Below are 16,476 nucleotides of genomic sequence, written 5' to 3' on the forward strand. Positions count from 1 at the left end.
CCTATCTCGCTATCACTGGATGTATTTAACTCGTCTTACCATGTATAACCTATATGTTCTTTTCCCTATTGATTTTTGTAGATTTTTTTTTAATAACACTATGTTATGTTACGAACTTAGATATTTTTGCACCAAGAGGATATAAATTGCAAAAGCTAATAGCAGAAAAACCAACGCCAAACACGTTATGACATTTACATAGTAAGCTAATCACGCATCAATGTATCATCCTACACCACCAATTAGAAAGTTTAGAACAGCAGAAGGAGTTTAACTGTCAACTTCTAGTTCGGTTTTCAAGCGTCGTAATGCCAAATGGAGAGATCTTAGAGTGCCACCTGTTGCTAAAATATCTAAGAATCCATTGGCTTAATTAGGTTTACAAGTTATCATAAATTTTGGCTTTGTATCAATTATTAAAAATTTTGTGGTCCAAAAAATAGACCGAAAGTGAAACATATATGAATGGTTGATCTTTATTTGTTGATTCATTGGATTGGCACCCAAAACATACTTCATGCTATTGCTTTCCTTACTATCTTACTCTCCAAATTTTGGAGGGTTTGTGTTTATTTCAAAAGTTAGGCCTCATATAATGTGATGCACAAATTCGATTATAGATTGCGTAATTATAATCAACCACATAACTATCAAAAGCAACATTTCTTATAAGATTACGTTAGTAATAATTACATCCTTGATAACTTATGGACATGCCTCATCTATAGTCTTGTTGAGTACACAAGCAAATGAGATATAACGTGAGCATCTTCAATAGTAAAGCATGTTATGTTGCTAAACAAAGCTTAACACAATTATTTTAAGTTAACCTCATTTGCATTACGTATTTTAAAAAGTACAAGTATAAGGTTAATATTGATGCAATGATGCATAGCATAAATCCAAACTTCAATCAACATCTTAATTAAATTAATCCTAAGTTTGGATTAATCAAGTATAATTCCAATTTTAGGGGTCATATTCTAGTGATCTAAGTGATAAGAATACTTTCTACTTCGTGTGACTTTAGAATAGTTCCACAAAATAAAAAATGTATCCATTGTAAAAAAATTCAATCTTAACCGTTTAAATATTAAAAATTAATCTTATCAATTCAACATTTGACTTCTAAATTATAAATGATTTTAAAAACTAATTTATTTTGGAAAAAAAAATTAAAAAAAACTACTTGTTAATGCCATTAATGAACTTTGAAAGTTCCAAGTATTCAACCTTTAACCTCATTTCCATTAAATAACCATAGAGGAACAATTAACATGGATAGGATTAAAGAATAACAAACAATCAATGGAAAACTGACAACTAATCTTCAAAAATGGAATATGATTTTATACATTGGATAGTTTAATATAAAGTACATGGATAATTGGATAAGATCAATTTTACTCTTACACTAATTGATGGATTTCTTTACAAGTGATTCTCACTCCTCTAAATAACCCTTTTTTTTTATTATTATTATTATTATTTTTTTATAAAATTCTCCCAATAAATGTCATGAATTGGGTATATGATGCTAATTTTCGACAGCCATATTCAATGATAAATGCAAATTCGTTGGAAAGTTCTTCAATTGCAATATATTATATCTTCCTTTTGGTTAACCATGGTGCGTAATCTTTCAAATTGATTGTGTTGGATATCCAAACTTTGCAGAAAATCATTGTTGGAGTAGTTTATAGGTTTTTAGAGGAATAAGGAAAAGAATATATAATGATTTTTTTTTGGGTATATTTTTTTGTTAACTTAGGTCTGTTCACTTCAGCTCCAATTAGTTCAATATCTAATTTCCTTCTCTCATAAACAATTCATTTCAGCTCTATTCAGTTCAATTCAGTTCAGCTCAGCTCATTTCAACAGAATAGGCCCTTAATCAATGGCCATTATTTACATAATAATAATCAACGGTGTAGATTTAATGTTAACAAGCCTCTAGATTTAACAAAGAATTACTCCAAAATGACACAGATACTTTTAAATGCAGAACATAACTGATGCAAACTTAAACAACTGTCTGAAACCATAATCAAAGCACGAACTATAGCCTGTTGCCTCATCTTAGCAAAAGTAAGTCAAAATGGGGAAAAACTTCACAACAAAGTACATACGTCGATAGCCTATACAGATTCTATCATCAACAATCTGAGAGATCTGTTACGAAGGCAAGTCAACTCAAACAAAGATTTGGTAACTACCAAAATCACTGAAAAATGAAAATAAAAACTCCCTGTAAAAACCTGAATACACCTGTAGAAAGTTCGAATTACCAGCCTACTAAAAAACACAGCTTTATTATTCTGCCTAATCCCGGTATGTTTCACAATAGCATGACTGCACGAGTAAAAGGGTTGTTACCTCTCAGAATGGATTAGCTTAAGTAGTCAAGATAGGTGGAAGATAGTCATTTTTAGTACCAAGCACTCGTGCCTTGGTATCAGGGAAGAATTCAGAGCCTGGGAACTCTGTGACATCTCCTTCACTAGATATACCAATAGGGTAGCGAAGCAGGTGACCAGGCAAATCACGCTCAAGAGATTCGCTTGAATAAAGATCCCAGTATTTATCTGCAGCTCGGTTTACCTTTTCAGCACATTCGCTGCTTTCAGGCTGATTGAAAGTGTCATCAAGCATGCCAAGGTGCTCATACCACAGGGCCATTCGGAATCCATGAACTTGACCCTGCGCTCTTTTGTTCCTAGTTGCCAAGTGGTGTGGTTGGTAGGCCCCCATGGCTATTTCAGAATCCCTTGCTCCATCCATTGATCTTTGGTTGATATTGGCAGATCCAACAATAATGTATTCATCATCAACTACAGATTTAACACAGTATATAAGTAGCAGTCATAAACTAGTTGCAGAGACAGTTTAAAAGTTTTTAAGCTATGAGGTTTCCATAGGAAAATAACCATATAATAAAAATATGAAATCCATAGGTTGTATGGACGTACAAGAGAGTGATTATCGACATTCTACCTTTTTTGGTGGAATATAAGTCCAAGGGTTGAACTGTTGTAGTGTGATAAGAGGAGAGGGAAGGAAGGGGGGGGGGGGGGGGGGGGAACAAATACAAAGAAGAAAAAAAGATGTGAAGAGCATACCAATCATCATTTTTGAATGGACATAAATCATAAATCGCCGGTTCTGCTGAGCTCTTTCATAGTCAGAGTCAGGCTCAGGCTGTTCTGAAGGTTCATATTCACCACTCCTCTTCATCTCCCGGTTGGCCAAGCAGAAGAACGTCAGATAGTTCCTAGGATCCTCATCACTACCCTGCTTCCGCAGAGCAGCAATAATATCTTTATACATCATTGTCATTGTCCTCCTTTGCCAGTCTAATATAGCCTGAACTGATCCACTTTCCGGCATTCCCTCTGGCCACATTGGAACAACTACGTAAACAGTGAACCTCTCACCTGCTTCAATCTTGTTAACTATCTTTAAGGAGAGTTCCTTAGGGATCAGATGTAAGGCACCGATTTCCTCATTCTTGATATCATCTGTTTGCTCCCATGCAAATGAGCTTCCAAGGAAATATTGATTTTCAATGTATATGAAATTCCTAGCTCGGCGAATTGCATGGATATAAGCATCCTGGATGCTTCGATCAATAATATTATCCTTACCACTGATAAGTCCAGCTTTGGCTGCCTCTTCAGGTGTGTCAGGGAAACCAAAAGCAGCACCACCGTCAATTGATCTAAACAGCTGAACATTCCAAGTCTCAGGGTCATCATGGAAAGTCACTGGTGAGGGAGGTATAATATCATCAACTTCCCTCAGTGGGATTAGAACATCTTTCCCACCCTGCTTTCTCCATCTCTGTTCAAAATTGAACAAGACATCCCAAGCAATAGGTCCTTCAAGACGGGAGTGAATGTCGTGCCAAGGTTCCCTAGGCCCACCTTTTGTAATTGCACCATCAGCAAAGTTAGGTTGATGGAAATCGTCATGATGTGCAGTGTCAAGTGTCCTGAATAGAGAATGGAAGGGAGTATCATACCTCCCATCACAAAGATCAATACCCCCAACAAAACTAACAATCCTCCTCTGCTCTGACCCTCCTCCAGGCATTGCACTGTCAACCGCAACAATCTTCTGGTGATGAGTAAACATAGTAGAAATCTGTAGATCCTGAACCATGCTTCCACCATTATCAGGATTGCGAGGGCACAAGACACAATGTACCTCAGAATCACGGAAGTACTCCTCAGTTTCTTGATCATGTGTTGCCATCAAACCATCCTTCTTCAATAAACCAACAGATGTTCGGTCATCCCACACAAGCATACAGACCCTCACACCTTCATTTGCCTTCTTCTTAAGCAGCTCGCCAATAGTAATGTCACCACCAGACTTTGGCCTCCTTGAATCCCTTATCAGTGATATCTCGGTGTATACAGACCATCCAGTTATGTAAATAAGGTGTTTTGCATTAGTAATTGCATCAAATATATCTTCCCAGCACCTGTGAGGCTCATAATACTTTCCACCTGCAAGAGGTATCTTTGGAATAAAATTATCCAGGATATGTGCATCCTGGTAAAGAGAGACTTTACATCCTTTCCTTTGTGGGAAAAAGGTGTATGGAACTCCAGGATATTTTCCACTTCTAATACCGTGATTGAAACTCTTCTCTTGGGTTACCTTAAAGAATTGCAGCTTCACATGAATCTTAGCACCACTATCTAGAGGGTTCTTCTCTCTATCACAAATGTCAACCCATTTGTCAACTTCTTCCCCTTCAATGATTTCCTCAACAGGTACATATGCTCTTCCAATCAATGTCGCCCCAATGGGATTATCATCTTTCACAGTGAAAATAATATCCGAAGCCAAATGAGCACAATATATATGAAATGACTCATACCATCTGGGGTTAGAGGGTTCATTTTCTATCATTCTAGTTCTCCCAACTCTAGCCTTTTCAAGATCAATGGTTGCATACATTTTAGGAGTTCCTTTCCCAACACCAACAGACTCCTCAATATTTGCCATAAGCTGCAAACAAATTTTTGCCAATATATCAGAATATACAACATGGCACTCACAAGGACACAACAGAGGAAAACAAGTAAAAAAAAGAAGAGGGCCTGACCAGAACAACATCAAATACAGTAGTCTAACACTTTCAATGATTACTAGACAGAAGAGATGATTAACATGGTGATATTACACCATATTATTTTAAAAAGGTCCATAATTGGACAAGCATCTTAAATTGTTCGGATAGTTGTCAACATAAGTAGTGCACGGCAGCAGGAACATTACCTGGAACGCTGGAAGCTGAATTTTCTATTCAAAAAGCCTAAATGAGTTTATCAGATTTTGGAAGACTGGCAGCATTCTGAAGGAACACTACCTATGACAACTTAATGTCTTAACACCATAAAGAACAATTGAGCAAGGGGTTTCCTTCCAAAAAGATTGCCCAAATGCCAAGTGCTGATGTACATAAATGTTGATGGACAAACAATTAAACATGCGTATGCTCTTTCGAACTGAATCATACAGGCCCTTTTGTTTTGAAGATATGTGGTCGTACAAGGGAATATGAAACGAAAGCTAAATAAGCTATTAAGAACAAATTTATGTTTAAAGATACGAAGTATGTATAAAAGATTAATGCACAAAGACTAAGGTTTTGGTAGTGATTGTGATCATGCATCAATATTTTAATTAAACAAGTAATAATCGAATAAGACAAGCAGACAAATGTTCCAAAACAAACAGAATTGAATAAAAAGACAAATGATAGTAAATTAACAGAGTAGTCAACATAATATATATAAAGTAATTTAGTGGTTAAATTTTGCAGCAGTATTATAGGTTGGTGAAATTTTACTCAAAGCTAGACCAGCTCCTGAGGTGTTATCATTAGCTACAAGAGGCCACAGGAATGCAAAGATTGACTGATAAACAAGGCAACCAGATCAATATTCAGCTAATTATATAATCTAATAAATTCACTGTACTTCAGACTTTGATGCATATCTTAGGGTAACTTGGATACCCCTCCACTCTAAATTAAAATCCATTCAAAGTAGAAGTTTTCCAATCATTTGGAAGAAATCAGCACATTGAAGAACTAAAGTTCGAAAACAATGGAAAGTAGGATACAAGTCATTGGCTTCACCGAAAGGTTGTATTAAGGACAGCTGAATATGCAATTTTCCCTGTTGGACTGATGGTGATGGGTGTAAAAACGTAAATAATAAAGAAAAAAAGTGAGAGTACCAGCATATTAAGCATGGCTGGATTGGAAAAACTACAATATATCCCTAAAGTGCATCAATCTATCTTTTATAGCAATCTCTATGTGGTAAAATAAATCAGATAATCAAACACAATTATTTGCATTTTCTGTTACAAAGCCTTAAAAAAGTTGGAACATGTCATGTCAGATTGAGATATACATATGACATCTTTTTATCGATTATAATTGCTGCTTGTTTGCCAATTTAATTAGTCAATCCCTATTATGTAACATCCAAATTTAAATACACAAAGACTAAGATGATGGTTAAAGATTTTTACACCCATCAAAATTTCTTTGAAAATTCAAAACATTTTACATATTTCAATTGATCACCCAATTTCATTTGTTTGATTAACAGCAACTGTATCATTTAACTTTCAACCACATCTACAAATCTCATCAATAATTTTTCATTGATTTAATTTTTTTAACACTTTTTTCTTGGAAAAAAAAAAAAAGCATGATTCTAATACAAGTACAACTTAAAACCTCAAAAGCACATTTAATGGGAGGATTCTATTAAGGTTTCAGATACCCTCCTTTCAATGGATGATGATGGGGCCTAAAAGTTGACCCCTTTTTAATCTTACATCTATTCATCAACTATAAAACTTTAATAACTTCAGATTTAATCACAGTCACACAAATCACATAAATAAAAATATATAAATAAAATCTGGGTGGCCAAATTTAAAACATACCACAAATTCACAATTCATCAACATATATACATTCAACTACAAATATAAGAGTGGATGCCAAATTAAAGTCGTGACGGGTGGTACCAATACTCGGGATCAAATCCCGTCTACATTATTACCCTTACGTGCCAAAAAAAAATAAAAAGACTATATGCATATATAGATGAGAGAGAAAGACCTTGCGGAATACACCAGGTTCGCTACCATGGTGAAGATCCTTGGCATCAAAAATCGTAACATGTAAAGTTCCATGCATCAAAATCTGCTCCATTTTTCACCTTTTTTTTTTCAATTCCAACTGAAATCAAAAACCAAAATCAAATCAGTTTATTATGATCTGCAAAAATTCGTCAACCCCATCACATAATTCATCAGAAAAATCCAATCACATCCCACAAAATCAAAACCCCAGCAGAAAATTCAATTGAAATAAAATCAATGTTGATCAAAATAGCTAGATCAATAAAGTAATTCAATGATGATCATTGATGAAAATGGATGATAATTACAATAAATTTTAATAATAATAATAAAATAAAAAAAACAAGAGAAAATTAGAATTATTACATGGGAAAAATAGAAATAGGATGAAATGATGAAAGATCTGACAAAAACGAGGATTTATAGGGGGAGGTGAAGAGAATGTGTCCGATTAAATTAATGAATAGATCAAAGATGGGATCTTGACTCTTGAAAAGGTGGGGTTTAGTGAGTGGATTGCGCGTAAAATGGAGAGAGAAAATTTAGGAATGTCAAATTAAATTAAAAGAGATCCGTAAATGTTTGAGGATTGTCTAAATTTTTTACGGGAATACATAAAGTTAATTTGTAATTGTACTAATTGTGTGAATTTATCTAATTTTGATATTTAATTTTCAAATATTAGTTCCTTTTGTATGGATGGGTGAGTAGCGTAATGGATAACCATTTGATAGCTCGGTTTAAACATTATATATTATCCTAGTGGAATTGATGGTATGTGATATTATGTGACGAGTGCATGTGTCATGTGCGCAGAGTTCGTAAAGATAGTTACAATAATACACGCTCCACCTTGAGAATATGTATACGAAAAAGTATCATTGATTATTGTGTGCAAAATGGTGAAATGTGAATTGAAGGAAACTTCACTTTGTTGTTTTTAGTGGAAATATATGTTCAATCTAAGATTGAAGATTGAGAACTTGAGGTAGAGGGAGAGAACTCAAGAGAAACATGAGGTGAAACTATGTCAAATTGAGGAGAGCTAAGTTGGATCAATTCATTTCAATTGGGCTTGTGGACAAGTCTAGTTGCAATTGTAAACTATGACCTTGTCTTTATGAGTTGTTTGATGGTTGTGTTTTATTGTGGAAGTTAAATAACCTATGTATGTTAGACCATACACAAGCACAGTAAAATATCGGTTCAAAATTAGGAGATTACGAGTATGGTGAACTACTAATATTAAATACGAAGTACTTCTTATATTGTTAAAGTAAAAGATTGATTAATAGTTCACTACAAGTCTACAATGATACTAAAACATCCAAATTACTTAAAATAAGCAAATAATATATACAATACAAGCATCATGAGATGATTTTGAAATTTATGGCACCATAAATACAAAAAGAAGAAAGAAGAAACATATTTTGTATATGGTAGTGTTGATGATTGATGAATAAACCTCCCAACTATTACCACATGTAAATGTCCCACATTAATTGAAGAAGAAAGAGTTAATCACTTAATAAGACTAAGGGCTAATTCTTCTATTGCCATATAATTTTGAAATAAAACTTCCTTTCGACTAGTAAAGTGGACTATCCCTTTTGGTTTGAGAATGCGGCCCAAACCAGTATTTAACAGTCATATTTCTTATATAGCTTAATTTGTTCACACACAACAACAACACCACCAAATAAAAAGGTGTACGTAATAGAATCATACAAGTCATTAATTTTCCTTCAATTAAGAACACCTTGTTAAAAAAATAATAATAATAATAATAAAAAAAACTTGTTAAGTTGTTAATGAATGACATAGATTTTGCAGCTATTTTGTTGAATATGGGCCGCAAAAGTGGGCCTGCATGGCCAAATTTACACCAGCCTAGGCAACCTATGAATCAAAGAAGCTTTGCTTAATCCCATTTATAAAAGTGGATCAAGTAAAGTTGTAATTTTTTTATGACAAGAAGTAAAGTTGAAAAATTAAGTACAAAGTATCCGTTCAAAAAAAAAAAAAAAAAAAGGTACAAAGTATATACTAATGTTTGAAAGTATAGGGGAAAATAATGAAATCTTCTATTTCAAAGTATACGAGATGATGAAGTTTGAACATGTGATCCTTAAAGTCTAAAGACAGACTCTTCACAATCTTTAAGACGCATAATACTTGCAACACATTTGACACTGACAAAGTACTAATATACGGTTAATTCATGATTTCTTTCTCATGCTTGTATAAATGTATAATGCTCGTAACCCTTCAATAACTAAATGAAGTAATTTTACTTAAATTCTAGATAACATAAAACGCCTTGAAGTAACCTTATCCTAAGCTAATGGAAACAATACATCCATCATTGTTTAACCTTAACACCACCGTCCATGCATGGCGTCCGTGCCCATATTTTGGCCATATCCCTTTGGCTGGCTGGTTTAAGGCTGCAATTATATTTATTATAATTAGTTATTGAAGCAATAAAGAATTAAAGATAACAAAGATTATTATAAATTAACGCATCGAATTAAAAGTATTATCGCGCACTTCCTTAAGACTACATAATAACATATCTCTTGTGTGTCACTGTGTCAGTCAGTGTGTGTATCTGTGTATGCATGCACATGAAGGTGCAGTCTGAAATTCTGAATAATGTTAACCGCAAATAAAGAGTGAGTTTAATTTATTTTATTATACCTCACAAATAATATCCCAATGTTGCATATAATAATTGACAGAGATAGTATACTTTATGAAGTATTATAATTTATTGCAGATTGTTATACATTGCCATAAAAATAATCACCACCTCTAATATTTGGTGTGAATGGACAACCATACCCATACTAATTCACCACCCCTTATTATTCTACCCGGCGACGACAACCACCACCACCTTAATCGGTGACCCACCACGTCCACATCCCCCACCCACCCTTAATGACAACCCACCACCTTCCCTCGCCGGTGAGAAGCTGGTGGTTTTTTTAAAAAATTTCGGCAACTGAAGCCCAAAACCGGCCACCAGACACGATTACAGCCTAACATGTAATGGGTAACTGAAGTTTTGGGCCTTGGTTACTGCAGTTGCCGAAAAAAGAAAACCTGGTGGGTCACCGGTCTAGGTGATGGTGGTTGTCGCCGATTAGTGTGGTGGTGGTGGTCATCGTCGATCAAGGTGGCGGTACAAGGTGTTAGTGATTGGTGGCATGAGGGAAGATAGTGATGAAGTATTAAGGGCAAAGTTGTACTAAATATTGACATTTTTGATTATTTTTTATGACGATATTTAACACCCCTGCCATTTGGTAATTTAAAGTTCACTTTAGATAAATTATATATAGGTTACATTATAACAAAGTATATTTTAATTTATATATCAAAGTAACACACTCTAATTACACTACCTTTTAACAACTCTGGAAAAAATAAAATTGAATTTGGTATTATAAAACTATATTTATTTCGAGACAAATCTAACAAAACCCTATGAGACAATATTTTTCTCTATAAATTTATTTCATACGAAATATATCACAATATAAATTTATACAAGACCTTTACACTATACAATCCATGTACGATAGTTGCTCCTAATATTTTGTTGGAAGAATTGTATAAATTCATCTAAGAGATCCTATAAGGCTATAATAATGTAGTTCGAAGAATTACATAAATCCGAATATTTTGTTGGAATAATTATATTTTGTTGGAGTACTAACACATAACTATATAAGAGATGATATTACATGTGCTTGTTTTATCACCACCCTACCAAAAAAACGAACGAAAAAGAGGACGTAATCACTGAAACAAACTCCAAAGTGTAATTACTGCAATTGGTTGCTAAAAAGCAGCTTATATTTATCTCTCCTCCAATCACTTTACGTTCAAAGGAAAGGTAAAATGATGCAAGCCAAATTGGCCTAATGTACTTACGTCTATTATTGGGAGAGGGCGACTTGCATGACGATCGTTATTTATTTTTGTACACCACACAATTTATTTTTAAATAAATGAAAAGTAAAATTAAAAATAAAATAAAATTTAGGCTGATACTTTTAAAAAATCTTTCCTTATTTTGCAATTTGTCAATTATTTGGTAGGTAAAGTTTTTTGTTTTTTTATGCATGTGGATATTAATTTTAATAATATGAAGGGAAAAATAACCCAATTTTTTTTTTAACTAGATATAAGATTTAAAATAACCCAAATTTTAAACTAGATATAAGATTTAATCTAAACTTTACTCGTATTCAAAATTACATGAACTGATAATTATACCTACGGATGGAAATTAATAGTCTAATATATATATATATACTACTGTCTAATAATAATATTGATCATTTAAAAAAACTAATTTGAAAATACTATAACTAGGTATAGATGTGAACTAATTCGGATGACTCGTCAATAATATATGACCTACTTCGAAATTTTAATCAAACCACAATACTCCAATCCATCATAAATGTGACTAATTTACTATTGGAAAAATTGAAGTTAATTTTTTAAAACAACTTTTACAAAGTTACTAGCACTTGTGAGTGTTGTTACTAAAATTATGACATAATAAATTCTACAAAGTATACATCATTTTTGTTAATGAAATTTTTTGAGATACATATATAAATTGCTTTGAAATATGAAAAAAATTATTTGTCTAAGTAACTTAATTTTATCTTTAAAAAAAAAAAAAAAAAAAAAAAAAAAAGAGAGAGAGAGAAGCTACACTACTTATATATTTTAACTTGTAAAAACTAATTTGTCTAAAATAAATCTAATAATGTGAGCCAAAAATAGGGTAAAATTGATCCAATAAGACACATATGAAGACTTTGACTTAGCTTGTAAGTTTTTTACATGACATAAATGAAGGTATCAAAATTTTAGCGAAGGTAGAGACACGGCCTCATGGGGTGGGATTGGATTGTACGGAGTAGTGGACTAGCAATAGTGAAGAAGCAAGGATTAAAAGCTTTTTTTTTTTTTTTTTTTTTGAATAGAGGCTTAAAAGCTTTAATTAGCATTGATATTATTTTTATTATTTTTTTTATATGCACTGATATAGATATAAATGAAAGTTTAATAAACAAAAATTGACCTCAACTTTTAGACGCCGCACACCTTAAAATTTATCAACTAAATTTGATCGTGCAGCTGTCATCTATAAATAGAAAGTTATAGGAATACGAGAAAACTATAGAATAAGACAAATTTAGCAACGGAGCCGACAAGTAAGCCTTGTTCTAGTTAAATGCATTGTGGGGCATATTTGATCTACCTATAGACCTCAAATCACTTACGTATACCTTTAACTTGAATTCATCTCCATCTACCTACACTTATAATTAGCAACCATCTCAACTATCCCATTGTACTTTGCACACCCACTCTCACTCCCAAATATTATGGGACTCTTACATTCTACTAAGAAGTTCAGAGGTGTCAGGCAGCGCCATTGGGGTGCTTGGGTTGCTGAGATTCGTCATCCTCTATTGTACGTACTTCATCTCTAATCTCTACTATACTATTACTATAAAAACCCTAATTTATTTTTTTTTACCTTTTTTTATTTTAAAATCGCGTTATAAAATTAAATTTCCACAATATCAAGAAATTTAGCACTACTCCTCTTGGTATCTAATCATGCGTATTGTGTGTAATTATTTGTGCATAAAATCTTGTCGAAGTTAGTGGTGTTTTATTCTTAGTTCACCTTTAATTTACTTATTGATTACTGTACTTTAATTTATGAGTTTTTTCAAATTTTTTTCTTGATATAGGAGTATTTTGCATAGACTCAATACTCGAGGCAACAATAATAATCTAATTATGAATTTTATGTGAATAGTCATGATGAATTATCTAAACTTGAAGTTTTAATTTGTGAAGGAAAAGAAGGATATGGTTGGGGACCTTCAAGTCCGCCGAGGAGGCGGCTAGAACCTACGATGAAGCGGCCGTCCTAATGAGTGGCCGGAAAGCTAAGACAAATTTTCCTGTCACGACCAAAATTGGCTCAAGCAATGAGATAATAACATCAAGACCATCAAAAGAACCCTTATCAAAATCACATCCAAATGCTAGTGTTTCATCCCTCCTTAACTCGAAGCTTCGAAAGTCATATCAGAAGTTGTGTCCTTCCCTCACTTGTCTAAGGCTAGACACCGAGAACTCCAACATCAGAGTATGGCAAAAGCGGTCCATTGGAGGGCAACCGAACTCTAGTTGGGTAATGACCGTAAAGTTTGATGCAAAAAACAATGTTGAAGCACAAGAAATTAAGGGTGGAATTAGTGAAGAAGAGAAAATTGCGTTGCAAATGATAGAGGAACTTCTAAACAATTACTGATCATATAAGATGATTAATGCCATGCAATAATATAGTACCAAGTATATATATTATGTTTGTTATACTACGTATATTCTAGACAATAGTACGGTACGATATAGGTATATAGTACATAATATACTTATTGGGTAACTATTAGGAATAAATTATGTGATTAGGATTAAGGAAGGTGTGTTACTCTAGGAATCCTAAACTAATACACTTCCTAATTACATAATAGAAGTATATTCTTAATAATTATAAAGTATCAATTGGCTGTTATTAAATAGCAAGTTTGATTAGCTAGCTAGTGTATTTTAATTGCAATTAACTTTGTCATTTTCTACTTGATGGAAAAGTTATGGCCTTATAGGATGATATATGCTCCCTCCGTAACATATTACTCACAACAAAGGAGTAATATGCAACGGGTGAAGTATATATATTTGTACGTATGTGGAAATACCAAATTATATATACACGTTACGGAGTAGAGTTTTGCAAGAAAATCCATTTATTTATTAATATATTATTATAGTACTTCTTATGCTCTTGTTGTGTAAACTTTGAATAAATTACGAGTGATATAAATGCAACGCAATTTTAATAAGATTGTGCTTAATTGATTTAATTTCTTAAAGGAATCATAGACGTAGCTTTGTTATATATACCGAAGATCTTGATGAGCTTCAACAATATATAATAACTAACGTGTGTAAGATATATCAATGTATAACACGATTTTAATAAAATTGTGTTTAATTGATTTAATTTCTTAGAAGAAAAAATAGACATAGGTTTGTTATACAAACTCTTGAGCTTTAGCAACCAAACAAAACATACTTTATTTTTTTTGACGGGATAGACGAAACATACTTTGGTAATATATACTCCATAATACCGTGTGTATTTGTGTAAGACACTACATTGTTGAAGAGTGCAGTGTGTCTTTGCCTCGAAAACGACCAACTCCACGACTTGTGTTTATCTATCAACGTTACATCCTCAAACGAGGTGCCTACAATCATTGTTGCTTCAACAAAGCTCACATCAACTCCGATACCGATTTGTTATGACAAGCACAACAAATATTTATAATTGAATTGACAAATAAGAATACAATATGTACGTGGTTCATCGATGATGAGCTATGTCAAAAGATAAGCTAAATAAAATCTGTATTATTATTTTTGAGGATAATACAAATTACAAAATAGTAATTAGGTTAAACCGTGGAGAGTTAATATAGTATTTTATAACATAAAATTGAATATTCTAATGTAATGTAAATAAATCGATTCAAGGCATATTCTGGCATATATAATTGAAAGTAACCTTTTGCTTAAAAATAAGAAAATTTTGACAATTACCATCTTCTATTATGTCCATTTTAGCAATAAACACCTTCTATTTTTTTTTTTTTTTGAAAATTACCACCTTCTATTTTCAAAAACATCAAAAGTTATCACCTTCTTACCTCCCAATTAACTACCACATGACGTCATTTTGGGCCCATTCTTTACCTTACCTCCCTATTTCCCTCCCATTTCTCATTCCTATTTGGATTCTCATCTCCCCTTTCACTTTTTTCCCCCTAAACCACCAATAATTGTTCGTCAATTTTGATTTGAAGGAGTGAATAGAAATGTTTCTGATTTTTTTGGGGAAAAAAGTGAAAGGAGGGAGGAGAATCGAGTTAGGAATGAGAAATGTGAGGGAAATAGGGAGGGAAGGGAAAGAATGGGCCTAAAATGACGTCATGTGGTAGTTGAGACTTGGGAGGCAAGAATATGGTAACTTTTAATGTTTTTAAAAATAGAAAGTGGTAATTTTCAAAAAAATAAAAATAGAAGGTGGTAATTGCTAAAATGGACATAACAGAAGGTGGTAATTATCAAAATTTCCTAAAAAAAAAAAAAACTTTTGGCTGTTATTAGGACCACATTTATAACTTTTCAAAAAAGGACTTCTAAGAGTTCTAACAAATATAGAAAGAAATTTAGAGCAAGCAAGTCATCTTTAAAGCTTTTAAAACGTCCAAGCAATTGGTACCTCGAATATGTTCATATATATCTAGTAACCAATAGTCTAAAAGCACAAATAATTCAAATTCAATATTGTTGGTGAGTGGTATTTTAAGTTTCATTAAACCTTACTAATCCAATCTTAAATTGAAAATTAATAAAAACTCACTAACTAATGAAGTGATTGGATTAGAGTAGGTTCTCTCACAAAGCAAGAATTGATAGGAGTGGCCCTAGTGGGTGATTAGAAACGAATCCGAGATTTGGCGCACTTAATACACATCTTACGTACGTGACATAATCTAATAGGCCATGATTTTACAACTCTCTATCATATCCTTCTTGTTTGTCTCACCCTTTTAGAATTTTCACTTTGAGCTAGGAGAGATCAACTTTTATTATGAAGATCTACTCTATACATAATACATATGAGAAAAGATATATTCGGAATCTTGTTGAATTTGTCTAGATATATATTTTTGAAATATTATTTTTTAATAATTTATTATAAGGCATAGTTGAACATATAACAATGCTCAAATAGATTCATTAAAAAAAAAGTGTGTACAAAAATGCAAATGAGACTAAATTACTGTAATCATTGGTTCATGGAGGCGGGTGTACCATACGCATAGTACATCCGTTCAAAAAAGAAAAAAAAAAGTGGAAAGAACATCGTATAAAAATTTAAAGAACATTTAGTTAAAGTGAAAATCAAAGAACATATATCTAAAGTGAAAAGAACATAATGTTAAAATACAATTAACGTAATAAAAGAACATATGATACAAAAAAAAAAAAAGAACATATAGTTATTTATAAAAAATGAACATGACACTATTTTATAAATAACACACTGTTAAATAATATTCTTTATCTCCGTGTTGTTTGATTATTGTCAATATAATGTATTTTTATTTGTGACATCTT

At 32.6% G+C, this 16,476-nt stretch overlaps 2 protein-coding genes across 3 annotated transcripts; one reads left to right on the forward strand and one right to left on the reverse strand.

Moving 5' to 3' along the window:
• Positions 1-1,993: 1,993 nt before the first annotated feature.
• On the reverse strand, positions 1,994-7,829 carry LOC110703249 (phospholipase D alpha 1-like). 2 transcript variants are annotated; one of them, XM_021881024.1, is made up of 4 exons: positions 7,546-7,829; positions 7,157-7,276; positions 3,120-5,019; positions 2,395-2,831 (listed from the first exon to the last, which is right to left on the reverse strand). In XM_021881024.1, the coding sequence occupies exons 2-4, from the start codon at positions 7,247-7,249 to the stop codon at positions 2,395-2,397; spliced, it is 2,430 nt and encodes an 809-aa protein (XP_021736716.1). In that variant the 5' UTR covers positions 7,250-7,276; positions 7,546-7,829. The 2 variants fall into 2 exon arrangements, with proteins under 2 accessions (XP_021736717.1, XP_021736716.1); XM_021881025.1 differs by lacking the exon at positions 7,546-7,829 and having other exon boundaries at positions 1,994-2,831; positions 7,157-7,249.
• Positions 7,830-11,952: 4,123 nt separating this feature from the next.
• On the forward strand, positions 11,953-14,021 carry LOC110703157 (ethylene-responsive transcription factor WIN1-like). Its single transcript, XM_021880902.1, has 2 exons — positions 11,953-12,688; positions 13,084-14,021. The coding sequence occupies exons 1-2, from the start codon at positions 12,600-12,602 to the stop codon at positions 13,541-13,543; spliced, it is 549 nt and encodes a 182-aa protein (XP_021736594.1). The 5' UTR covers positions 11,953-12,599; the 3' UTR covers positions 13,544-14,021.
• Positions 14,022-16,476: the final 2,455 nt, after the last annotated feature.

This window comes from Chenopodium quinoa, unplaced genomic scaffold, assembly GCF_001683475.1.
Source record: "Chenopodium quinoa cultivar QQ74 unplaced genomic scaffold, ASM168347v1, whole genome shotgun sequence".
Lineage (NCBI taxonomy): Eukaryota > Viridiplantae > Streptophyta > Magnoliopsida > Caryophyllales > Amaranthaceae > Chenopodium > Chenopodium quinoa.